This window comes from Polistes canadensis, unplaced genomic scaffold, assembly GCF_001313835.1.
Source record: "Polistes canadensis isolate GaletaPanama2010 unplaced genomic scaffold, ASM131383v1 scaffold_26, whole genome shotgun sequence".
Classification (NCBI taxonomy): domain Eukaryota; kingdom Metazoa; phylum Arthropoda; class Insecta; order Hymenoptera; family Vespidae; genus Polistes; species Polistes canadensis.
Window position 1 is genome coordinate 564,892 of NW_014569573.1, and position 24,269 is coordinate 589,160.

The 24,269-nt window shown below is 30.6% G+C and overlaps 6 protein-coding genes and 1 non-coding gene across 7 annotated transcripts in view; 3 read left to right on the forward strand and 4 right to left on the reverse strand.

The window, feature by feature from the left end:
- Positions 1-2,450: 2,450 nt before the first annotated feature.
- Positions 2,451-3,533, reverse strand: LOC106783820 (chymotrypsin-1). The gene is made up of 4 exons (XM_014742714.1): positions 3,476-3,533; positions 3,061-3,374; positions 2,715-2,963; positions 2,451-2,597 (listed from the first exon to the last, which is right to left on the reverse strand). Exons 1-4 carry the CDS (start codon positions 3,531-3,533, stop codon positions 2,451-2,453), a joined length of 768 nt encoding a protein of 255 aa, XP_014598200.1.
- A 1,178-nt stretch (positions 3,534-4,711) lies between these two features.
- LOC106783836 (protein EFR3 homolog cmp44E) lies at positions 4,712-12,727 on the forward strand. The gene is made up of 17 exons (XM_014742745.1): positions 4,712-5,002; positions 7,370-7,446; positions 7,715-7,830; positions 8,052-8,214; positions 8,441-8,593; positions 8,667-8,773; positions 8,834-8,977; positions 9,064-9,142; positions 9,221-9,356; positions 9,451-9,722; positions 9,822-9,994; positions 10,077-10,437; positions 10,519-10,718; positions 10,797-10,896; positions 10,962-11,117; positions 11,205-11,360; positions 12,642-12,727. Exons 1-16 carry the CDS (start codon positions 4,921-4,923, stop codon positions 11,352-11,354), a joined length of 2,469 nt encoding a protein of 822 aa, XP_014598231.1. The 5' UTR covers positions 4,712-4,920; the 3' UTR covers positions 11,355-11,360; positions 12,642-12,727.
- Positions 12,114-13,989, reverse strand: LOC106783839 (peptidyl-prolyl cis-trans isomerase FKBP1A). Its single transcript, XM_014742749.1, has 4 exons — positions 13,700-13,989; positions 13,344-13,391; positions 12,885-13,071; positions 12,114-12,750 (listed from the first exon to the last, which is right to left on the reverse strand). The coding sequence occupies exons 1-4, from the start codon at positions 13,734-13,736 to the stop codon at positions 12,693-12,695; spliced, it is 330 nt and encodes a 109-aa protein (XP_014598235.1). The 5' UTR covers positions 13,737-13,989; the 3' UTR covers positions 12,114-12,692.
- Positions 13,990-14,319: 330 nt separating this feature from the next.
- LOC106783837 (transmembrane protein 68) lies at positions 14,320-17,773 on the reverse strand. The gene is made up of 6 exons (XM_014742746.1): positions 16,973-17,773; positions 16,531-16,669; positions 16,315-16,409; positions 15,769-16,130; positions 15,499-15,702; positions 14,320-15,386 (listed from the first exon to the last, which is right to left on the reverse strand). The coding sequence occupies exons 1-6, from the start codon at positions 17,019-17,021 to the stop codon at positions 15,279-15,281; spliced, it is 957 nt and encodes a 318-aa protein (XP_014598232.1). The 5' UTR covers positions 17,022-17,773; the 3' UTR covers positions 14,320-15,278.
- Positions 17,774-17,837: 64 nt separating this feature from the next.
- On the reverse strand, positions 17,838-19,681 carry LOC106783838 (lipid droplet-associated hydrolase). Its single transcript, XM_014742747.1, has 4 exons — positions 19,516-19,681; positions 18,926-19,256; positions 18,649-18,840; positions 17,838-18,572 (listed from the first exon to the last, which is right to left on the reverse strand). Exons 2-4 carry the CDS (start codon positions 19,232-19,234, stop codon positions 18,138-18,140), a joined length of 936 nt encoding a protein of 311 aa, XP_014598233.1. The 5' UTR covers positions 19,235-19,256; positions 19,516-19,681; the 3' UTR covers positions 17,838-18,137.
- Positions 19,682-19,776: 95 nt separating this feature from the next.
- Trnaf-gaa lies at positions 19,777-19,849 on the forward strand. Its single transcript has one exon. It is a non-coding gene; the product is annotated as a tRNA-Phe (tRNA).
- Positions 19,850-22,495: 2,646 nt separating this feature from the next.
- LOC106783821 overlaps positions 22,496-24,269 on the forward strand; it is a 101,442-nt gene continuing 99,668 nt past the window's right edge. Inside the window, exon 1 of the mRNA XM_014742715.1 lies at positions 22,496-24,012. The gene's annotated coding sequence lies outside the window, so the exon portion shown is untranslated. The remainder of the gene's footprint in view (positions 24,013-24,269) is intronic.

A 24,269-nucleotide genomic window follows, 5' to 3' on the forward strand; every position in this document is an offset into this window, starting at 1 on the left:
CGAAAACGTTCGAATTTAACCGCAAGAATTTATATGCGTGCGAGGAACATACGCGTTTATTGCAAAAGATTTCGTGGGGGGTCGGTTAGGTCATCGTTTTTCTTTTTCTTCTCCTTCTTCTTCTTCTTCTTGAAATTCTCATTAACCGACCTATCCTTTCGAACCAGCATCACCACTCGAGCTATAAAAGATGATTTCAACATTTCGAATGGGTTCTTGAAATTGATATGCTAAGCAGATAATCATAATGATAGTAATAATAATAATAATAATAATAATAATGAACGTACCAATGCATTGTGCAACGTAAATGCATATGACGTGATACTTATCGAAGATAAGAAGATACGTACAATCGAATAAATATTTTCATTGTTTAGATACGATGATGATTTTCGCGAAGATCGTTCGTTTGTGAATTCAATGATTAAAATTAGATATGAACGCAACCATGTCGAATGAATGAATTAATTAATTCGTTACTTAAATATTGATTATCGAAAAAACATTATTGAAATTATGTTTCAATCTGCGTTGCTCACAATTTTATAGAGTATTCACAAGTGCTTATAAAGATCTTAAGTAAACATTGTATTTTGATATAAATTGCTTGAAACATTCAATCGATATACTTTGTGGATCTGATTTTGTAGAGAGACCAGACCCATCGATTAAACGAGAAAAAATAAAATTTAAATGGCACGTAAAGATATAAAAAAGGCAATCTTCGCTTGCCTTTTCGCAACTATCGTTAGCACCGGTAAGCTGTCCGCGCGAATTAATTTAAAAGATATAAATATTTGATCTTTTTCTTTCAATCGAACATTTGGAAATTTTGTATTTTTATTTTAATCAAACATATTTAAATATTTTGATCAGTATACTGTGAGCCACCTGAAGCTTTGGTCGGCGCTTCACTCGCTAGAGATAACGAATTTCCATACTTGGTATCCATAAGGATAAACAATAACCTTCACTGTGGTGGTTGTATCATTGGTCCATATCATATCCTTACTGCAGCTCACTGTGTGGTACCTTTGATAGACACAGAACCTGATGAGGTAACCATTGTTACTGGCACGAACAATCTTTACTCCGGTGGCCAGGTCTACAAACCTAGTCTTTATCTTCGCCACCATGACTTTGACTTGAAGAATGCTTGGTTAAACGACATCGGTATCATCAAGGTAAATTGGCTAGAGAACGAAAATGTTTTCTAAATTTTCTACATTTTCTACATCTAAAAATCATTTGTTTCTTACAGCTTGCCGACCCAATCCAATTCAATGATCGTGCAAAACCTATTGAACTGCCAACCCAACAACCACCAGTCAACACTAATGCCTTAATTGGTGCTTGGGGTGCAACCTCTACTTATCCAAGAAGAGCTTCTCCTTTGCTCAGAAAACTTAATCTCAAAATATTGTCTCAAAACGAATGCCAAAATTATTTCAGCAACATACATATCATACCATCTCAGATCTGTACCCTCGTACAAAAGAATGTTGGAACATGTTCCGTATGTATTGATAAATCAAAAAATTATCTTTTAAAATGCCCCTTATTCTTAATAATAATTATTAAATTTAATCGAATATTTATCATTTACAGGGTGACAGTGGCAGCCCATTAGCTTACAATAATCAAGTGATTGGTGTCGTTTCTGGAGGAATTCCTTGTGCTCGTGGAATGCCTGATATCTTCACCAACGTTTACAGTTATCTTAATTTTATTAAATACGCAATGACTATTTGATTAAGAATTTAATCACTCATTTTTGACGAACAAAAAGAGAATCCTTACGGTATATTGTTGTGATTTACATTTTCAGTAAATATTTTAATAAATAAATATGCAATAAATATTTAATTAACATAATCCGTTTCTTCGATCTCCTTGAATATTTTTAAAACAATTTCTCTCATAGCTTCTTTTTAATATTATGCGTTACTAAATATATTTTTTGCTAATATTTTTATGATTTTTGCAAGTATGATAATAAATTTCGTAGAATTAAATTTAGTGTTAACCCTTTGCACACCTGGAGAAGTTACTCTGAAAAGCTGCAATCGAATGACTTATTATTTCATATCTTGCGAATATGTTAATTTTTATAATTAATAACTATAAAGATTCGCGTGAATGTTACATGTTATTAAGTTATCATACTTAATAAAAATAAAAAAACTGTTTTATTAATGAATAATATATATTTCTTTATTTGATAAAGTTTGTTAATAAATTTACAAATATTTCAGGAAAATTATTATTCTATTATTATCCTAGGTCGAAGATCGATATAATCGAAGTCTTTGAATCTTCTTTCTTATTTTAAATGTGTTAGAGAAATTACAGAGAATAATAATTATAAATAAGTACTTTGGAGAAATCTGTTTTAAGATTATTAGATATATTTTATTAAATTAAACAGCTTCTGATGATTAAATCGTTTATGTGGATTCGACAACATATTTAATGAAGTTTAGGTGAGCCGAGACTTTGGTGAAAACGTCAGGTACTCCACGAGCACAAGGAATAACCCATGAAACAATGCCAGCAATTTTACCGTTGTAAGTGAGTGGACCACCACTGTCACCCTGCGAATAAAAAAAAAAAGAAAAAATTAGAAAGAAATATACATTAATAATAATCGATTGTACGATAACGAAACGTCGATAATATATAATCGAATTATTTGAATAAATTCTATTCACCTGGCAAGCACCAATTCCTACTCGATTAAGTGCACAAATTTGACTTGGATAGATGGGTATCGTATGCTCTTGTTGGCAAACGGCATAATCTTCAGCGAACAAATAGGTCTTCAGTAATGCATTAGAAAGTGGACCATTAGTTGAAATTTTACCCCATCCACTCAAATTGAGCAGACTACCATTCGGCACTTCCGTATCGACCAATGGAATAGCACTTTGAAGTCTGTTGAACGATATAGGTGATCTTAACTGGAAGAATAAAATATCGTAAAGAATAATTATTGTTAAAAATACAATATTAAATCATCGATGATTTAATATTGGAATTTCTTGAATTCTGATTTACCGTAATAACAGCAACGTCGTTGATCCAAGAAGTTTCCTGAGTACCTATGTAATTGGGATGAACAGAAACAGAACTGATGCCGTGAACTTCACCACCATTACTAAGACTGTTAGTTCCAGATACAACGGTATAAAAGTTGTTGGGAGCTCCACCCCAATTGTTAACACAATGTGCAGCAGTTAGAATATGTCTTGAAGAGATGATACTTCCACCGCACGTATGTTGATTACCAATTCTTATGGAAACTTGATAGGGGAATTCACCAATAGCAGCTCGTGTACCTCCTACTACACGCTCGGGTGGTTCGGCAAATACTTTTAAAAACAAACAAATATAATTATAAATAATAATTACGACTTAATTCGTCGCGTAAGAATTCTACCAATTGTAATTTCTTTCATATTTTCTTTTTTACCTGTAGCAACAAGACAGACCACGAAGAAAGCCAAATAGGACATTGTAAAACGAATCATGATGACAGTTCCAATGACTTAACAACCAATCGATTGAAGATACTCTTTCCTTATATGGTATATATATACATGCATAGATACATAACTTGTAATTTAGAATTTATCAATAGCCTTGATTTGCAGCTGCTTCTTCCTAAAACAAACAGATTTATACAAAAGATGAATACGTGTGTTATCGTTGTTTGCCGATTATTTTAATAAATTTAAATTCATCTAGTAAACTAAAAAAAAAGCGCTATCTTAAGTATGAAAAGAGGCAAGTATATGAAATTTCTAAATGATATTATTTCATTTCATCAACATGCTTCAATAATTATTATTTAAATTAATAGATCTTTCATTTTTACACACACATTTTTACACATTTTGCACACAAGTGCAACTTTGAAATAAACTTAAACGACAAATTAGAAATCATTCCTTAACGATAATTTAACCGTTATTTCTTTTTAATTAATTTTCTTTCATTTTTTTTTTATATGGATCTCTCTTTATTTAATAATCTACCGAAGAATAAATAAAAGATATTTTTATACAAAGTATCTTCAAAAAATGTTGAAAACTTGAAAATATTTGTTTCGTTCAAAGCTACACGTGCCAAAATCAATTCAAAATATTTCATCGATCGAAAATGCAAACCTTACCAAAAGTATGGAAGACTAACGTGATTAATTAATGTCGTCGGAATGCTCCATGACGTCATTTGCTTCAGTGTCCTCATTGTGTTTGGTATGATCGAACATGTGGGTCAGATACAGGAATACGAACAAACTGTGTTCTTTTTCTTACATATAATAATGATAATCAAAAACAATTATAATCCTTTAAAAATTGATTTTCCCATTTATTTTAAAGGTCAACATAAACCCATGCACGCATTTAACATAAGAAAAATTGAAGAATCGCAGAATTTTATTATATACAATAATAATATTCCAATATAATTGTTCATATTAAAATAGAAAAAAAGAAAAGACGAGAGTGTATAAAAATATCGAGGAATTTATTTGTCTGGAATTTTTTGGTGGTACTTTTTTTTTTTTTTAAAAAAAAGGGTGGTAATTCAGCCGCTCGTTGTCACCCCTCCAACTTGGCAAACCTTGGCACAGGCGCCCTTCTGTCGAATGACGTAACCAGAGAAAGTATTATCAAGGGTAGTTGAGATCACCTCGTGTGCTGTGCTGTGCTGTGCATGCGGGTTAGTAGAACACAGGCGTCGCGACGCCACGCGTCGTCGTCACGGGACTCTGTCTCCTTTCTTTTTCTTTAGTCTATCTCTTATTTTTCTATAAAAATATCTTCAGATCAAACTGAAGGAAAGTAAAGAGAAGAAAGGAAGAAAATTCGAAGAAAAGGAAACTGATGGAAACTGAGCATCTCGAAAAATATGGCACTAGTCAGATGTTGTCTCGAAGCTGAGGCACCTGAAATCTTTGGATCACTCGTACAAAAATGCACCGATCCTGGTTGTGAGTATTTAATCGATCATTTACATCCATAATATATCATCTTCATTCCAAGTGAATATGAAATGACTCGTGCTAAAAATAGAACACTGATAAATTTCAAAAAATCCATAAGTATTTTCTTGATTTGGGGAATTAATTGAAACTAATAGTTTGTTGGATATAAATGTATAACCCAAATGAAATAGATGTACTTCAATTTTCGATCGGTAGTGCATGTAGATTTTTAAATGCATTATTGTGTGTATTTAAATAATTGCAAATATAGACAAGTTATAATCAGCTTGCATAAATACTTACGTTCCATGTTGACATAAATAGAGCAAGTAACATACTTATGTAAGTAAATCTAATATTCATAATTACATATTTATAAAAACTATGCATTCTGCTTCTACATACAATGATATTCGTACATTTTGTTATTTCTTTGTATTCATCTTTCTAATTAAAATTGCAATGCGAGTCGTATTCTTATATATTTTGTTACCTTCGTTTTCTTTGATAATTTGTTTAAAAATAAATAAACGACGTGTTTGTTCTTCTCTCTCTCTCTCTCTCTCTCTTTCGCAATGGCATATAATGACAGACATTATTCTCTCGAAGAGAAAAAATTGTAGGAAAGTTTTCTGTTTTTATTCCTACGGCAGTTTCCGTTCGAACCTCGATGGAATTGTTAATTATAATACAAGAACGTTTGCATAGTGTCATGAATGTGTTTTCTGTGTGTGTGTATGTACGATCAAATATCGAAACTCTCTGGAAATGCTATATATAGGTCAATGAAATGGAACTTTATCTACGATCTTCAATGTTAACAAATATCTCTGTCCATGAATGAACGAACAACCCTGAGCTCTAAAATACTTTTCATTCTTTCGAGTATGCTTGTCTTGAAACGTGCGACGATTTCTAAAGGTGCGTTTAGTCCGATCATCGTACCTGTAGTTATTGTTAGACACGCATCGGTATTCGATCGCTATGACAAAAGCTTTGTTAACATCGAGCATATCTTAACAGTAAAAGAAAATGGAACGTTCATGTCATAATTTTTTATGGTTTTTTAATCGTATAAATTAAAGACAAAAATAGAAAACTATAAAAAATTTCGATCATCATTTTACATACAATATGAATAAAATATCATTATAATATAAATTAATGAATATAAAGAAAAAGGATTTGCAGTAAATAAATATGGAAGAAAGAAATGAAGAATCGATGTGTTTTCATGTATCGTATTGGAAATTATAATCACGTTTTACAAAGATAATGCTTTTCAATATTTATCTCGAGTGGTCGTATTATCTTAAGAAAAGCGTTCGTATTATCTTTCAACAGCAGAACATTGTCTATTCACGATATTATTGATCGTTTCTGCAAGGATGACCAATCGTCTTAAGTAGCGTTCAAACTATGTGCGCGAGAGCTATTATTGATTTCCGAAGACTTACATCGACGTTGTAAAACCCCCATGGCTATTTTCAAGTCTAAAAGCATCATTCTTATCGTTGATTACCTATGTGTAACTATGTGTAAGTACGTACACGTATACAATCGTATAAGAATTTAATTTACATTTAACTGTTAAACTAAAAAAATGACACGATACTTAATAGTCTATGGGTTTAACCGTTAACAATACCATGCACTCGTCTCGTGCACCAAGACGATAATTAATTTATTCATCATAAATCTACTTGGTGATACCATTAATTCTCAATGAGCTCTCGTTAATGTTTAATTCATGACGTCTCGTCGTACGTGCTATTACTATTTGCATATAAACCTTCGCTCGATACGATTCTAATACATTCCATCTCAAATTGTTACCTTTTAATTTCAGAAAAATCTTATTAAAAGAAATTCTAACAGACAAATAAAAAGATCGTTAGAAAAAATGTCAAAGAAATACTATATCATTCAAAATTATTTCATTCATCGGAACAAGAATGCTGCTGCCATCGATCGATCGTTGTACGAACTACAATTGCATTACCATAATTACCGACAATCGATAAGGCTGGTTATTAACTAGAACTCCTATATTTTCTTTATCCAATAATTTCAATTTGTTGGTAATGCAGTTTACGAAGGAAGATTATTGATTTTTCTTTCTCTCTTTTCTTTGTCGCTACTTTGCTCGACTGATAAAGTTAGTAGAAATCGAAGGTCGTCCGTGTTGAGTGCATACGAGATATCCCTGTCAAAATGTTTGGTAAATACTTCAATTTTACAAGTATTTTTATCCGTTTTTCTATCTTCCGTTCATAAGAGTTCTCCAATGTTGATCGTACTTCATTGTGACATTATTTTATATTTCGTACAAGAAGATTTTATCTGACAAAAATGTTTTTTCAATTTTAATAGGTTGCTGCTGGTGTTGCTCTGCACTACGCCCAAGATATAAGAGACTGGTTGACAACATTTTTCCTGTTAACCCACAGGTACTTCATTTTTTATTATTTGTTTTTAACTATTGAATTATTGTTTAATTAATAAAATTAAATAATTCTTTTTATTTTATCAAATTTTAGTATATAAGATATAGTTAGTGAGACATTATACTTTAATGTCATAAATGCATACCTGTTAACTATAGATATCTACTGGTTCCTATAACTATAGACATCAGCGAAAAAGTAATCAATATTGGCTTGAAAGTATAAAATCATCTCTATATATGGTTAAATCAAAATCTTTTTTTTTATGTAGGATGGCCTCGTTAAAAATAATATGGAAAAGCTGACATTTTATTCATTGAGCAGTCCTGAAAAATTAGATAGAATAGGAGAATATTTGTTTCAAAGAGCCTCCAGAGACATATATAGGTAAGTTTTATATAATTCCTACTAGAATAAACGTATGTCATTGTGAATACAAAAAATAATGATTATTTATTGCTAGTCATTCTTGTTCTTATGTCATGTTTAATTATTATTGTTTATGTAATGGAATCTTAATTGAACTGTTTTTTAAATAACTGTAATTAATAAAAATACTGATAATTTATTATTTGATTACACTAAATGAAATGAAAATATTTTAACAGGAGAAGAAATGGATTTGTGATTATTGCCATGGAAGCCATGGATCAACTCTTAGTTGCATGCCATGCTCAAACCCTTAATCTGTTCGTTGAAAGTTTTTTAAAAATGGTCCAAAAATTACTGGAATCAACAGATCCTCAGTTACAGATTCTTGCTACCCAATCTGTAAGTAAACGTTTATAGTAGAAGTAATGAAGAAAAATAAAAATATTGATATCTAACAAGATACCTGAAAAATATATCTAACCAATAAATGTTGCATTTGTTTTATAGTTTTTTTCGTGTATGCATGTGATTGGGAGTGATATCATTTTGCTTTTATTATGTAGATTAGTAATACAAAATAATTATATGTTTTAATTCAGTTGAACAAAGTCCTGGCTTCTTCCAGTTTGTCAGATTTGCCAACATCGAAGAAGACACGCCGTCTTATCACACACGTTACGATTTCTTTGTATCAAAATACTCTGCAATGTGCCACTCCAACCATGACGACGCCACTATTCGCAAACAAATTAGACTCGCGGGAATCCAAGGATTGCAGGTATAATTTGGTATCGATGTGCATATACGTATACTTCTGATAAATGTAATTAATTAAAAATATTTATGTGCAGGGTGTTGTGAGGAAAACTCTTTCTGATGACTTGGTCGAAAACATTTGGGAACCTGTTCATATGGATAAAATAGTACCTTCATTATTATACAATATGCAAAATACAAGGTCAGTAAAAATCAAATGAAACAAAATATATTTATGAAACATAAATAAATTATTTTACAGATATGCCAACAAAGAAGACGCAACACCTGATTGTCCAACTGAAGAAAGACCTGACCCACCACAATTTGCGGAAAGTTGTATGCGAGAACTTGTTGGTCGTGCTTCATTTGGACACATTCGATGTGTTATTAGACCTGTTCTAAGGTTCGATATAATTTTATTGTTGCTTTTATAAATGAGCCCATTATTAAATTAACATTTTTGTAAATGATAATAAAAATTGATTTCAGACATCTAGATAATCACCAACTATGGGTTCCTAATTATTTTGCTATTCATGTATTTAGAATAATAATGTTTTCTATACAGGTTGGTTATATATTAAATTATGTGTATAATTTCTAATTAAAAGTTTTGATTATTTGTGACGTAAATCATTATTTCCAGTCACAATATTCTTATACAGTTGTCGAAGCTTTAATGACTCATCTTGATGATCATTCAAAGTCATCACCGAAAATACGAACGAGCATTGCGGACACATTGTCCAAAATTATTTCAATAGCAGCTGGAGAAAGTGTTGGTAAGATATAGATATTTATATATATGAACAAAAATATTTGAAATATTCAATTATTATATATATATAAATATGTGTGTGCGTGTATGTGTTTAAGGTCCTTCTGTTTTGGAGATAATCAACTCGTTATTATCTCATTTACGAGTTAGTGTAACGAGAAACCAATCATCCAGTAATGATGAACAGCTATATCAAGAAGCTCTTATCAATGCACTTGGAGAGTTTGCAAATCATCTCCCAGATTATCAAAAGATTGAAATAATGATGTTCATAATGAGTAAAGTTCCGTATAATCAAACAGATCGTATTATTCCTGTTGGTAAAGGAGATGTTTTACTCCAAAGTATTCTTTTGAAATCTCTATTGAAGGTAAACTATATTCATATTATGAATTATTTGATATATAGCGAAAAAATATCTTAATAAAAATAATTAATAACTTATATACGTTATTTTTATTGATAATAGGTCGGTACAAAGTATAAAACGATTCATTTAAATACGACGTTCCCACCAAGTTTCTTAGAACCATTGCTTAGGATGTCCTTAGCAGCAGATGCTGAAATGAGACTCTTGGTACAAAAAATATTCCACACTTTAATCGACAGACATAATAATATAGCTAAACTTGCTAAGCCAACGTAAGTTGAGTTAGTTAAGCTTTTATATCAATCGTTATGGTCAGCAGGTGTTTCTATAAATATTCTCATTTTTCTTTGGCAGCGTGAACGTAGCTGAACTCGACTTGGTAATTGAGAAATCATCTAGACCGGATATTATATTTATTCGAAAACATGGACCTGAAATTTATCTAGCACTTTATGAATCTTTAGAGTTGACGAGCAACTCTGTTGAAAATGTGGAATCTATATATACAACTTTAGCTCTACTAGTCGTAGAACTCGCTTCTGAGGATACTATTTTAGAACTATTAAGATTAGTTTTGAGTCTTCAAGATTTAGCACTGACAAGCGGCCAAATAAGCATTACATTGAAATTCAATTTACATGCTATTGTTATTAGTCTACTTGTTTTGATTTCTTATGTTTGCAATATTACTTCTCTTATGGATTATGCGCATAAAGTATGTTATATGATATAAATAAAATATACTCAAATTATGACAATATTACTATAATCAATAATTTGTAAAATATTTATTTAGGTCGTTGAAGCTCGCCGAAAAGAAGCCCCACATCTGTTGCCTAATTTACATTCTCAATATGACAGTAATTTATCTCCAAGATTAGCACTGACATTGCTAGTAGATCAAACTGTGGTAAGCGAATGTCTAAAAGGAGCTGGCCTTGATAGCGGAAAACTTCAACAAGGATCTGGTTACAGTAGCACTTCTCTACAACACAGGTAACATAATATTAATTACTGTTATTTCGTATTTAATTGATAGCTAACGTATATAATATGTATATGTCTTTTCAAAAGGCATTCCTGGGTTGATGGCACAGGAAGAAATTCACTAGCCGATATTAACTCTGGTACTGGAGAACTGGATAGTGGTGGATCATCTCCAGGCGTTCAAAAAGTATATTTTTCAATTATTGTAATAATTATCAGTAGCAATACTAATATTATTTCTTATATTGATAGAAACTACCTGGTGAAGAATTGACATTCGAAAGCATGAAAAGAATTTTGACTGAAACTAATAACAATAATATAATAGAAGAGGAAAAACGAATGCAACTTTCACAATTCTTCCGAAGTGCACCATTCCAAGATCTTGTGTCGATAACGCAACCGAAGGTATCATGAAAAGAAATTGTTTCGAATAAAATATATTAACCATCGATACATATGTGACTAAACTGTATTAACTTTGTATGATTACAGCACGACGTTTTACAAAGTAAACTATCAGAAATATTTAATTCATTGACAGTTGATCCACGTAATATAATACCAGGAGGTCCACAAACGGATGCTAAACCTAATCAAACACCAGCTTACGAAATACATTTTCCAGAATTATTTGTTTATTAGAGAAAGGTAAATATATTCGTATATATATATATGCTTCTCTTGTTTGTTCGTCAAAATAACATTATTATCACTCATGGAAGTCAATTACAATTTACAATATTGCTTTATATTATTGTACTACAATGCATAAGAATACATGCATAATTGTGATACATGATATTTTTATATACGAGAATATTTTTATGGCTTAAATGTAACACCAACTTATTTATCAGTTACAACATATAAGATAATTTATATCATAAAAATTAATATTATTTTATATGTTAAGTTTCCTTATTGTCTCACTGACGTTGTTATTTAGAATATAGCTGAAATTTAGTATTAGTATCAATTTAGTAAGGGAATAGAATGTAACCAAGTTTTTCTATTGTAAAGGTATTTATTTTTAGCACATATTGTAAAACAATAATAGTGTAGAATGTAAAACACTAAGTACAAGTGCCACGCTTGCACATATTAATAATCATTGTGTATTTATTGTCACTATGTATGTACATCGACGCTTAAAACAAACACGGAAAGATAAAAAGAAAAATGTTTGCTAATTTATGAAATAAATTATTTTATGTTTTATTGTACAGTTGTACTCATTTCCGTATAAATTAGAAAATGCTGAACTTAAAAGAAAACGCAATAGAAAATTAATTTTCAAGCATTAATGAAAAAAACAATAATTACAAAATAACTTTGAAAAATGTACTACGATATTTAATAATTATTATCCATATACCTTCTACCATATGAAAATTATATTAATTATTCAGTAAGTTCAATTTTTTATTGAATTTTAAAATGTAAATATTTAGGACTATTACATCGTTAGTACAATTACACTTGGTGTGATATTATAAATTTTTGTACAAAATATGCAAATGATTATTTACCAAATGCTAAGTAAGTGGAATGAACACAGATTGTAGATTACTTTTCAAATGTTTTAAGATTTAATTATTCAATCGCTCATTGCAGGAACATCTCGAAGCAAACTACACAAGTTAAGTAGTGTTAAAATAATTAAACCGCGTATAGTTACATATAATCTTAATATATATTTATAGAATTCATATAGTGTAAGTATTATTTTAGTCTTTATTAATTCCTTTATTTTATTTTTCTTTCGTTAATATTTTTAATGTAAACTATAATCAGAAAGAGAGAAAGAAAAAGAGATAAATTACACATGTGTTTTTTTGTAAAAATATGAGCGATTGAATTATTGTGTACAAAGTGCCGTCTGTACAATGACTACTTAACGTAATTAATTTCAAAGCGTTTTTTGTTTAGTTTTCAGATATTTAGGTGTTTGGTCGGTACAAATAGACTCTGTAGAGTATCCTAAGGCTCCACCTTCAGCAGCTCTACGTCGAAGATAAGAACGGAATTAGGTGGAATAGTGTGTCTTTGTCAAGGTTAATATAAGTAATTATTTATAAATTAGTAATGGAATAATACTAATGAACACAAGAAATAATCATTCTAATATACTGCACATTTATATATTATATTTATCTTTGTATTAAAGGATATACTCCAGGGTGTCCTCGACTGCCATAAGCGAAGTCTGGTGAACATGTTAGCCTTGCACGTTCTCCAACACACATTTGAGCCACACCTTGATCCCAACCTTTAATTACCTCTCCTTTACCAATTCTAAATTTAAATGGTTTTCCACGATCCCTGCTAGAGTCAAATACCTTTCCATTGCTTAAGGTACCTATCATATAATTTTAAGTATATTATAATTGAACTAATCATTTTAAAAATATAATCATATCTTAGAACGATATATATAAAACATTATTATTTATTAAAATAACAAAAAAAAAATATATAATACAATATATTTATAAAAAAAAAATTAGAATACCATCTAAAATAGTGATATTACTCAACATAATCATAAAATTTTATAAACTTTTATATATATATATATATATAATAATACAATTATTATATATGTTGATTAACTAATAAATGATATTTTACCTGTGTAGTGAACAACTACGGTTTGTCCTGTTTTGGGATAAGTTTGGCCTGGAAATGTAAATAAATATATATTGCATGTTTATGGGTAATAATTATTATTAATTTAAATACGTAGATGACTGGCATAAATGTATTCTAACTTCGACTTTAACTAGTAGTAATAAGTGATAACTGTGAGTGTAGAAAAAAAAAGCAATTTTAATCGGAAAACATCGAGATGGAGGACCAAAGTCGAAACGCATTTTCCAGCATTACGTATTGTAATATATCGAAAATTTTTGTAGAAAAAATTTATTTAGTTGAATGGAGTTATAAAAAGTTAGGGAAGATATATAAAATGAGAAAAAAATAATTACCATCACCGTGAATAAGAATCTCGACATCCACGCCCATGATTATTTTTCACTACGGGATTACTTAACTTCTTCAATAAAAAGTCTTAACTAAAATCCGTTAGAGCGGACGGGATCGTAAAGACCGGCTAGCAGAAATTACATAAACGTGCTTTCCGCTACCTTAAAAGACGATTGGAGACGATCCTGAGCCAATGCCGCTTGCTAAAAAATAAAGTCTTCTTAGATACCCCTGAATACCCCCCAGGAAAGAAATATCAATTGTTAAAGACGCCGATAGAGACGCCACTATCGATCCTACTTCCTCTCGAATTATAGTGATCGATGTTAACATTTCCTGGCGCTAACATTTCAAATTTCTATTTCAATTTTTTACTTTTTTCTATTTTTATATAGATACATTAGAATTAGTTTATTTAAAAACTATCGTATTTAGTATGTCCTGTAACTCGTAATACAAGCGAGCAGGATGTGATTCTACATAAAAAGCTAAGTCGAAATTATAAAATAAAATTTGTTCATACAAAGGCTTTGTTTTCTTTTGCAGTAACATTTAAATTATTCATATCGTTACTTTTTCCTATTACCTCGTTAAAAAAATCGGTTTATTTAAAGAATATCTTTTATATATTATCAACAGACGTTTTATTATTTTATTCTTTTACAATGTTCTCTTTTATATACATATATAAGAATTAAAACATTGATATAATGAATATTGTTTAGTTGGATCACACGATTGTATCACAAAAAATAATACTTTATAAAAGTGGTACAAATTGAAATATATATTTTGTCGATATAAATAAGAATTTTTTAAATGTAGAATTTCTTTTATTCCTGTCGAAAATAAAAGTTACTTTAAAAGAATATAATTTCCGAATTAAAGTAAAATACAAAATAATAAAAGAATAGAGAGCTCTTAAAAGTAACGTTAGATCTTTTAAATTATTTAAATATTTAAGTACCCATCACAAGCATAACCAAATACTTAGAAATACTATGCACCATGAAAATAGTTCTAAAAATAATTATACAAGTTCATATACATGTATATATAAATGTACTTGTACTCTTATATAAGAAAAATATAAATATATTAAGAAAGATATGTCATAATTTAAAAATTATTTATCTTTTATGGTTTTATATCAATCAAATAAAAAAATTAAATATATTTAACCATAACTTATATACCTATAAAATAAAGAATGATAGAAACATTTATAAATTTCATTTTGAAGAAGAGTATGTACTATAGTATACTATAAAAGCACATTGGAAAATACAAGATATATAAAATTATGTATTATTTTGATGGAATCTCCTTTAAGGCCTCTAATTTAAATATAAATTTCACATAGAATTCTCTTCAATACTGACAAATTTTTGTTTCCGTATAAATATTACTTTTTTTAAAAGAATTCTTGTTTTCAAAACAAGGAAATTTTTTTGTATGTTTAAAAATACTAGTAATGATATTAAATTAGAGTAAGTACACATTGCATCCTATAGTAACATATAGAAATATCATATATGGATTTTCACTGGATTCATTTGGATATGTTTCTAAAATCCATGATTATTGTGTTTTCTTCTTCGGAGGTAAAACTCTTTCTAACAAGGCTCGTGTAATACTTCCTGGTATTTGTTGATGCTCATTTATTAAATTTTCTACAGCTGCAGCGACCTAAATATTATAATTAAATTATTTCTACTATATTTAATATACTAGAAAATAATCTATCTTTTAGAATAATAACTTAAATTAAAGATATATCTAATTTTTCAATACTATTTACCTTCTTCTGTAATTGTTCTGGTGTAAGACTTCCATCGTAAGGAATTGGTTTACCTACATATGTTACCATTTTGACAGGGAAACCACCATAAATTGGAACTACAGGTAATCTTGTTGCTGCGTATAGACGCAACAATATTCTACGGCCCCAAGTTATTGTTCTAAATGCTTCTCTGATATTTCTTGTGAATATTGGGATTATATCCTACAATGTAATATAAGTATTATGATCTAATCATATACGTTAATTATATAACATCACATGACGTACCACTTTAGCATCTAATGCAACTTTAGCAAAACCTATCCTTTTCTTCCATAAAAGTTTATAATAAGAATCTCCAAATTGTGCTTCATAAACACCTCCTGGTAAAATAGCAAGTAAATGCTTTTCTTTCAAAATGGATGAGCAGGTCTGAATTGTACCAGGTATTACACGCAAGCCATCAGACATAATAGACCAACCCGGAATTTTAAAAAGAAAGCGATCTACTACTGTGTAGATTAATCTTGAATTATATAGAAATATTTTAGCTAGAAAATAATAGACATCAACGGGTATCGCTCCATGATAAAATATCAACATTGCTGCACCTTTTTTTGGTATGTTTTCTAAACCAACAACTTCATACCCTGACAAAAAAACATGTATATTCCAATAATGTAGAAATTTTGGTAGATTTTTTTAGTATAGTTATTATTACGATCAATATCATAACTAATGATCGTCTATTTATACACTTCTACAACAATTATTACATTGACATACTTTTGTTACTTCACTATTATTCATTAAATTGTATTATACAAATCGTACCATGCCAAATCCATCCATGCGCATCCCAAATAGCACCAGAAACAGATTGAGCCGCGAATTTCCAATCAGTTCCATAAGCATTTTGAATTCTTTCTCTGCAAAAATAATTTCTTTTTTAAATATTTAATTTTATTATTTACTATAGGGGTTCAACTTAAAGAAATATATTATATATGTAATGAATGAGAGATAAATACATTACTTCTATATACTAACCTGTGTAATCTGTATATGTATAACGTTAAAATAGTTAAATATAGCAGAAGAACAATTACAAATGGAAGTAAAAATGTTATAAGTAACGGCAGTAAAAGCCAAGACAGCCATAGTGTAAAATCCACATCAATGTATTTAACTAAAAATTAGAAAATATATTTTATACAATTTCTTTTTCTTTTTCATCTATTTTCTTACTAATTAAACAACTACAATTAATTGTTTACTCTAATAATACGACAATATATATCCTAAAGATTAGATACATGAATAACACATACATTTATTCTAACATAAATTATTATCGAAAGAAAGAAAATACTGACTTATTTACAACAAATTGAATAAATGTGCCAATATTAATCTATAAATGTGTCATTGCATGCTATTCAAGTATATATACACAAAAAAGAATACGAAAAGAATATAAATTATATATTACCTATAATATCTTCTATTGTTTTCGTTATGTTAAAAGACATAGAAAACATCTTCTTTTAATCTTGTATATATTTAGATATACAATATAAATATAAACAATACAAATTATGACGTCTCTAAATAAAGCTGTCACTACTTAACGATATATTGGTATGTGTATTATCTTCTTTTCAAAACTTTACAATAATAAAATATATACTTCAATATATATTTTCTAAATCAATAATAAAATATTTACATTCCGGATAAAGTTTCACGTGATATTATGCATTGACAATTGTCATCGGACAAATCATAAAATATAAGTGGATTACTTTTTTCTTTGAACTTCCTTCGTTAATTTAAATGTATTGCACTGGGGTTTCTTCTTGTTTAGTTTTTTCTTGAAATAAATATATCTCTAAATTTGATATGCACGTTTATACACGTACGGAGATAAACATATACATGTATAATCTACTATTGCAAATCATTATATTTTATCTACTATCTATACTATCACTACATCGATGAAAATCAGTCCCCTGTGACGATTACGCACATTCTAACGATGTCGATCTCTAAGTAGGGAGAACTTGTTTTTATAAGACAGTAATTTTTACACGTCGATGAAAATTTAATACATTGGTGGAAAAAAACATTTTTTATGACAGAATAGGTACAAAACTTTCTATATTCACTTTAATGATAGACGCTCTTTTAGAGAGCGCCACATGATTTTAAGTTAAATTCGTATTTGTTTATTAATCAATGCCGGCAGATGTCGTTGATCATTTAAGACCAATCAAAAGAAGTTTTGATAATCTTTTTTAAGGCGCCATTATTTAAAAATTATGGGAATGATTAAAGTTCAAACAATAATTAAATTTCGTCATAGAAAACATAATAAGTGTTATTGATTATAATATTTAGTTTAAATGTACATGATATACATTTTATATGTGCTTATAAGACAAAATATTTTATTAATGGAATGTTAGATATACGATTAAATAATTATATAAAATCAAAAATATTATTATTCTAATCATTAATTATAGATTTTTATGAGATATATTATCATTGATTAAATCACTTATAATTTCACCTATTCTTTTATCATCATTTGTTGCCATATAATAACCCAATAGATTAATACATAAAGCTATTACTACCCTGATCAATAATTAGACTTTTGATATATTCTCATTGATTAAATTACCTACTATTTCCCCCATTTCTTTGTCATGATTCAATACAAAAGAGTGAGCAAAACCATGCTTACAGAGATTAGCTTCTATATTAGGATATTTAGCTTTCATGTTTCTATAATAGCTGATCAGAGTCCATTGATCTTTTTCGCTATAGTAAAACCAAAGTTTACCAATGTGTTGAGAAATGATATCATGATCAAGTTCTTTTACTTGTTTCAATTCTTCATCTGCTAATCTAAATACTCTTTTAAGTACGCTAGGTTGTAACAATAGAATCACTGCGTTAATAGATTTGGCAGGAATACCATAAAATATACTAAACAAACGTATTAGAAATGCTTTCAAATAGTAAGGAAAAAATGTAAAAATCCAAGATAAAAAAAGCAATAAGCTGACTATACGTAAAATCTGTAATCAAATTTGTTATTGATGAGTAAGCATTTTAAAAGATGCATCTTTTTAAATTAGTAGTAGAAAAACTTACAAAGTTTTTTAGAAAGCGTCCATTCGGTGTGTCTGCCATATTTTCTATCATAGGAAAAAGTAAATAACACTTTTCTACCCTCTTAGATATATCTTCATCTTTTAGTACATTTAATATAAGCCAACATCCAACCGAATGACCTATTAAATATATTTTAGCATCGTTTGGGACATAATTCCTTATGAACTGTATCTATATAATATAAAACAGCATATATTTTAATATGTTATTAATAGTAAAATAAAAATGAAGAAAAAAGAAAGAAGGGATGATTAACCTTATGCTCTATTTGTGCAGTCAAACCATAATATTTATGCCACTCATTGTTGCCAGGCATATTTATTTCCAAATCTTTAGGCGGTTGGATATGACCAGCATGTCCAATAATCCAAACTGGAGTTTCCGATGGTAATTTTAAGTTGAGGGATTTAATAAAACCTTCATAAAACTGTGGAACTCCTGGATTTCCTGGAAAAACTATTACCACATCTTTTTTACCACCTTGTGGGAAACTTTCTTCAACCCATCGACCCTCTGCTATCACTTGAGTTTGGACATTGTTTATTGGAAGCAAAGCTTTCTGCATGTTATATTCTTAGAAACTTATTCTATAAAATAATAATAAAAAATTAGATTATTAATAACATTATTATGTATTTATAGGGATATTTTTTAAAAAACATATGCATATTTTAAAAAAAGTATGAATGATATCATTAACCTCTTATATGCAGGAGAATGAAAATAAAATATTTACTTATAACAGATAACAAAATGCAGAGTAACAATAATTATTAGAGTTTATAAATGTTATTAAGCTATATATAGATTAAAGTTATTAGTAATTAAATACACAGATGTATTTACCTGATGAACTTAATATAAAGCTTAGAGTTCTGTTAAGGTTACATAAATATGTAGATTATGGTCGACAGATAATTCAGAATATATTGGCATAACCAATATAGTATGATCAATAAGACATGTCGTTACGAAGCAATATTGAAATATAAAATACTGATAAAAATATACATATAAATTATATATACATATATATATATAATTAAAAACATGAAGTATATTAAGTAATAGTTTTAAGACTAGTAAAACACTCGTATTACCATGTGTGCCGAAATAGCTCAGTTGGGAGAGCGTTAGACTGAAGATCTAAATGTCCCCGGTTCAATCCCGGGTTTCGGCAGAGGCAAATTTTTTTTTTTACATAATTTAATCGTCGATGTAAAAAGTAATGATTTTTAAAAATTTTATGTATTTAATGTAATTTCTTTTTATTATTAGATTAATAAAAAATTTAGTTTATTTTTTATTAAGAGAATTTCAAGTCATACATAAAAACTATTTAGCGCGAATTTTACATACAATGGAGTAGCATATCTGGTAACTAATATTCCAAGTGCAAGAACGGATGATTGCAGAGTTTTTTCACTTGTTTCTTCATTAAATAAACATAGAAATAATATTGTTTTGTAACAATTTATTAAATTACGTCAGAACAATAATTCAAAGCAACGATATAATTTGATCGCTCGATAATATAAGCATCATTATTTCAAAATAGTGCGAAAATATAAAACTGCAATAAAACATGCGATACTTTAGTATCGATTTTGATAAAAAGTACGATATATAAGAAATACATAAAAGTTGATAAGTTATCGCACTTATAACGATCTTACACTCTGATTTTTGACTGTATGCAAATAAGTACGGGATTCTTTGTAACAATCGTTGCACCAAAGAAAGAAATGCAATTGATGAATTCGACGTATGAACGAGTGAAAGTATATTTAATAGATAAATAATAACGTAGTATCTCTCGAAACGATATACATGGATTTAAATTGATATGGAGAAAAGATTTAAAAAATCAGAACGATAATAGGTAAAATAAGTACGATGAGGTCTTTTTCTTAAAATAGAATATATTTAAATAAGATTTGAAGTTAAGTTTTCAAGCAGTTGCTATTATCAGTAATGCAAAAGCATATATCGCGGGCAGCAAGCGCCATTTTGGTAACTAGTCCTACGGCTCTATCCCAGTACAGTATATCGCTAGTTATACGCTGTGAAACTACGTACAACACCGCGTGTGGTATCAGCAATGGAACGGTAGCAGCTGAGAAAGCGGCCGGTGGATGGTTTGTCGAAGAGGGGTAGAGGAGGAGGTGGCTGCAGAGGAAAAGGAGGAGAAAGGGGAGGGAAGCAAGCAAGCAAGCAAGCAAGCAAGTTAGCTTGCAAGCGAGCGAGCGAGTGAGCAAGCAAGCAAGCTAGTAAGCAAGCAGCGACGTTCCACCGACGTACCGCGCGTGAAAGATGGCGGAGGGTAATTCGAAAGCGCGCGTATATAGTTCCTCGTTCAGCGCGCACGCGCAATGCCTGTAACTCGCGTGGCCGCGATGGTGTCGGTAGGCGTGGCCAATTCCCAACGAACTTGCACCGGTTGGCACTGTGTTCCTCGCTGCAAAAAACCACACGGAATACGACGTCACTGGTTTCGCCGTTCTCTCTCTTTCTCTTTCTCTTTCTTTCTAGTTCTTTTGAGGGGTTGGGAAGGGGCGGAGAGACAGTGAATTTTTCAGAAAAAAAGAGAAAGAGAGAGAGAGAGAGAGAGAGAGCAGCGAACGTGCACCAAACTTTTCTCTATCCTGTCATTCATGAATGATTTTATTTTTTCGTTAGTTAGATGGGATCAATAGATAAATTACGGATTTGAAAATATCAGCAGATTTTCTTTTTTACCTATCTAGGAATCTTGAAGTTTCATTAATGATTTATCGTAACTCTATTGTATACGATCTCAGGATAGGTTTCAGCGATTGTGTTAATGTTACTGCAAGAAATTTAGTTGAAATTCTTCTACAGAATATCATATTACGGTTGAAAACCAGTTTTACAAGTTTAGAAAATCTAAACATTAGGATACATTTGGACAAGTCAGCAACAGTGATGGTATTTTACATTAGTTAAATGGACAAAATCTAAAAAACGCATTTGTCTTTGAAACAAGTAAGTAAAAAAGTACATTTCTTCGAACGGCTTAAACAGATGAAAAATATCTGTAGAAGAAAAGATTACTTAGAAGTTTCTTTTGCCCTAAAATACATAGTTTCAAGGTCCGAGTGAAAGCAAAGGGTCATTATTTTCCAAAAATGCACCGGAATCGTGTAACTAATACTAACGTTCTTTTCCTACAAGTCGTTTCGGTTTGTAATATTACCACTCATCAACATCAAAATAAAATTCCAATAATCCCTTGTAATTACAGTCAGGTTCTAGTCTTTAAAGATCCTGCAAATACCACAAGGGAACATTCGAGCACGCGAGTTACTATACTTTTAAAGATAAAATAAATAATAGGAGAAACAAAATCAATCTTTAGAGTGAAAATGTTAATCTCGTTTGTTGGATCGAGTAGCGATCGAATAAAGAAGATTCAAACGACGGAGTTAAAAGCGCGGGAAAAGACAAGGTTGCTCGTTGGGTAGGGGGTTCACGAGAGAATATATAGATACTAAAAAAAGAGAGAGAAGAAAGAAAAAGGAGGAGTGAGAGAGAGAGAGGGAGGAAGACAGTTCGGTTTGGCGCGGTGCGGCGGAGAGAAATGATCGCGGGAAAAAGGAGCCGCGACTTGATTGGGCGTGACCGAGAGGTCAGCCACGTCGTTGGTGGGGGTGACCAGGATGGAGGCAGGTCATTCGAGGCTTTGAGATGGGCAGAGTCGAATAATGGGTGTGGCAATTGGACGTTCTCGGTAGACAGGGGGCGGGACTTGAGGAGGCTGGCCGGGTGGTTTGCTTTGGTAGGGGTAGATGCCGTCGAACTCTGCAAGCCGCAGTCACAATTTAGTCGTTCTACGGTGAACACGTTGCGTTGCGTTATATCGCGTTACCGGCGGTTATCTTCTACCGGAAGTGAAGAAGCCTTGCTTTATACGACGGCATTTCGTATACCGGTACCGCGTCAACCTACAAATTTGTTTATTTGAAAATTAATCAAAAATAAACAAGAGAACAACGAGACGAGACGTGTGAGTGATTTTTTTTCTTGTGATTGACGGAAAAAGAATCTAGTGTGTTATCCGCGTTGTTCTCTCCACCCCCCACCGCATATCGCTCCTGCGCGCGCGCGCGCGCAACTGTGTGTTGGAGCGTAGTGTGAGTTGTGTGTATGTGTATCTACGTTTTCGCCGACGGAACGCGAGTTAAGGAACAAAGGGAATAGATAATAGAATCGAATCTAGAGAATATAGCGACGTTGAACGTTTATCTTTGTTTCGATCTTTCCTACATCGTAGATTTCTTTCGAATATAAGAAAAGAACAATTTGAATACGCTATTCGCGTAGGGTTCATCAACGCTTCTTACGGACCTGAACGAACGAACGAACGAAGGAACGAAAGGAATCGTCGTCCGGCTTCGCGGCTTTAAGCCGGCCGGCGCCCGCTTTAAAGGGAATAGAACGAAAGCGTCGGCGCGTCGAGAACTCTCTCAAGTTTCCGACCAAATCATATTTGTTAATACAAATTTCCCATAATTATTAAACGAGACCATATTTTATACCATATCGATTCTTTATCTGTTATTTCATTCAATTGTTTTTAGCCGCTCCTATTTTTTCCCAATTCAGTCTTTTTTTTTTACCTTCGTCCACCTTAAAAGGTTCCTTCGAAGATTTGCGTCCGATCACTTCCGGGATCGAGTTTTCCCTTTAACGGATTAAACCAGAAATGAAAGTTTGCTTGACGAACTTTATCATATACGCCAAAGAATATTTCGGTATTCCCTGAATTTTCATTCATTTGGATTATCATTCCTTATGGACGAAGATGTAGTTCTTGCAATGGTCCTAAAGTATTGACCTTCCTCGAGGGAGGCAGGGTGCCTCGAGGGAAGAAATAAGAAGATCAAACGTATTCGCGAAAATTCCATTCGTATCTATCATATACACAGATATATATATTTCGTTGATATCAAATCATTTGTGAATGGTGATGATTTTACGAATGTAATATCGTGTAATTGGTGAAGAATCTTACCAGGAGAGATCAAATTTTCTTTCTTACCTTTTCGTTTTATTTTTTACTATTTTAATTTTTTTCCGCAATTGTTTGATCAAAAAAATCAAATCTCTCCGTGGTACACATGCAAAGGACAAGAAAAGTTCTAACGTTCTTATTGTGAAAAAGAATGAGTGAATTATTTCGGTGAAAAGAGGATTTATTGGCGATTTCTTCAAGAAAAAAATATTAACAACCAAAAAGTGGATTCGGTCTTCAGGATGATCGGATTCTATTTTCGGGAGACGTACGCCTAGTCATCACAGTGGAGTTCTGCTTAATTGCAGGTAATAATATTTTCATGATTTAATCATTTTATTTATTAGACAAATAGTTTATGTACGGTGTCCTGTTTTTAATTCAAATTTCATTGAAATCGTTAATAAATTTATTCATTTTTATCACACAAATCTCATATATAGATATCACAACTTTGATAAAAAAAGAAAAACATTTTGATCGGATAATAATTTTGTTACTTTGATTTGTTTTAAAACAGACACACCCTGCATATAAATATGCATCCTTGTATTATTTAATACGG

Bases quoted from the DNA above. Each gene is read 5' to 3' on its own strand.
- LOC106783820 (XM_014742714.1), bottom strand. From the start codon at position 3,533: ATGATTCGTTTTACAATGTCCTATTTGGCTTTCTTCGTGGTCTGTCTT. The intron at 3,375-3,475 runs GTAAAAAAGAAA...TGTTTTTAAAAG, and splicing joins GGTCTGTCTTGTTGCTACAG to TATTTGCCGAACCACCCGAG. The intron at 2,964-3,060 runs GTAAATCAGAAT...TTATTCTTCCAG, and splicing joins ACGACGTTGCTGTTATTACG to TTAAGATCACCTATATCGTT.
- LOC106783836 (XM_014742745.1), top strand. From the start codon at position 4,921: ATGGCACTAGTCAGATGTTGTCTCGAAGCTGAGGCACCTGAAATCTTT. The intron at 5,003-7,369 runs GTGAGTATTTAA...CAATTTTAATAG, and splicing joins AAAATGCACCGATCCTGGTT to GTTGCTGCTGGTGTTGCTCT. The intron at 8,594-8,666 runs GTATAATTTGGT...ATTTATGTGCAG, and splicing joins CGGGAATCCAAGGATTGCAG to GGTGTTGTGAGGAAAACTCT.
- LOC106783839 (XM_014742749.1), bottom strand. From the start codon at position 13,736: ATGGGCGTGGATGTCGAGATTCTTATTCACGGTGATG. The intron at 13,392-13,699 runs GTAATTATTTTT...TTACATTTCCAG, and splicing joins GATTCTTATTCACGGTGATG to GCCAAACTTATCCCAAAACA. The intron at 12,751-12,884 runs ATATCCTTTAAT...ACAAAGACACAC, and splicing joins AGTCGAGGACACCCTGGAGT to TATTCCACCTAATTCCGTTC.
- LOC106783837 (XM_014742746.1), bottom strand. From the start codon at position 17,021: ATGTTTTCTATGTCTTTTAACATAACGAAAACAATAGAAGATATTATA. The intron at 16,410-16,530 runs GTTAGTATATAG...TTATTTTTGCAG, and splicing joins TACATATACAGATTACACAG to AGAAAGAATTCAAAATGCTT. The intron at 15,703-15,768 runs GTACGTCATGTG...ATTACATTGTAG, and splicing joins TTGCATTAGATGCTAAAGTG to GATATAATCCCAATATTCAC.
- LOC106783838 (XM_014742747.1), bottom strand. From the start codon at position 19,234: ATGCAGAAAGCTTTGCTTCCAATAAACAATGTCCAAACTCAAGTGATA. The intron at 18,841-18,925 runs GTTAATCATCCC...TATATTATATAG, and splicing joins CTGCACAAATAGAGCATAAG to ATACAGTTCATAAGGAATTA. The intron at 18,573-18,648 runs GTAAGTTTTTCT...ATTTGATTACAG, and splicing joins GACGCTTTCTAAAAAACTTT to ATTTTACGTATAGTCAGCTT.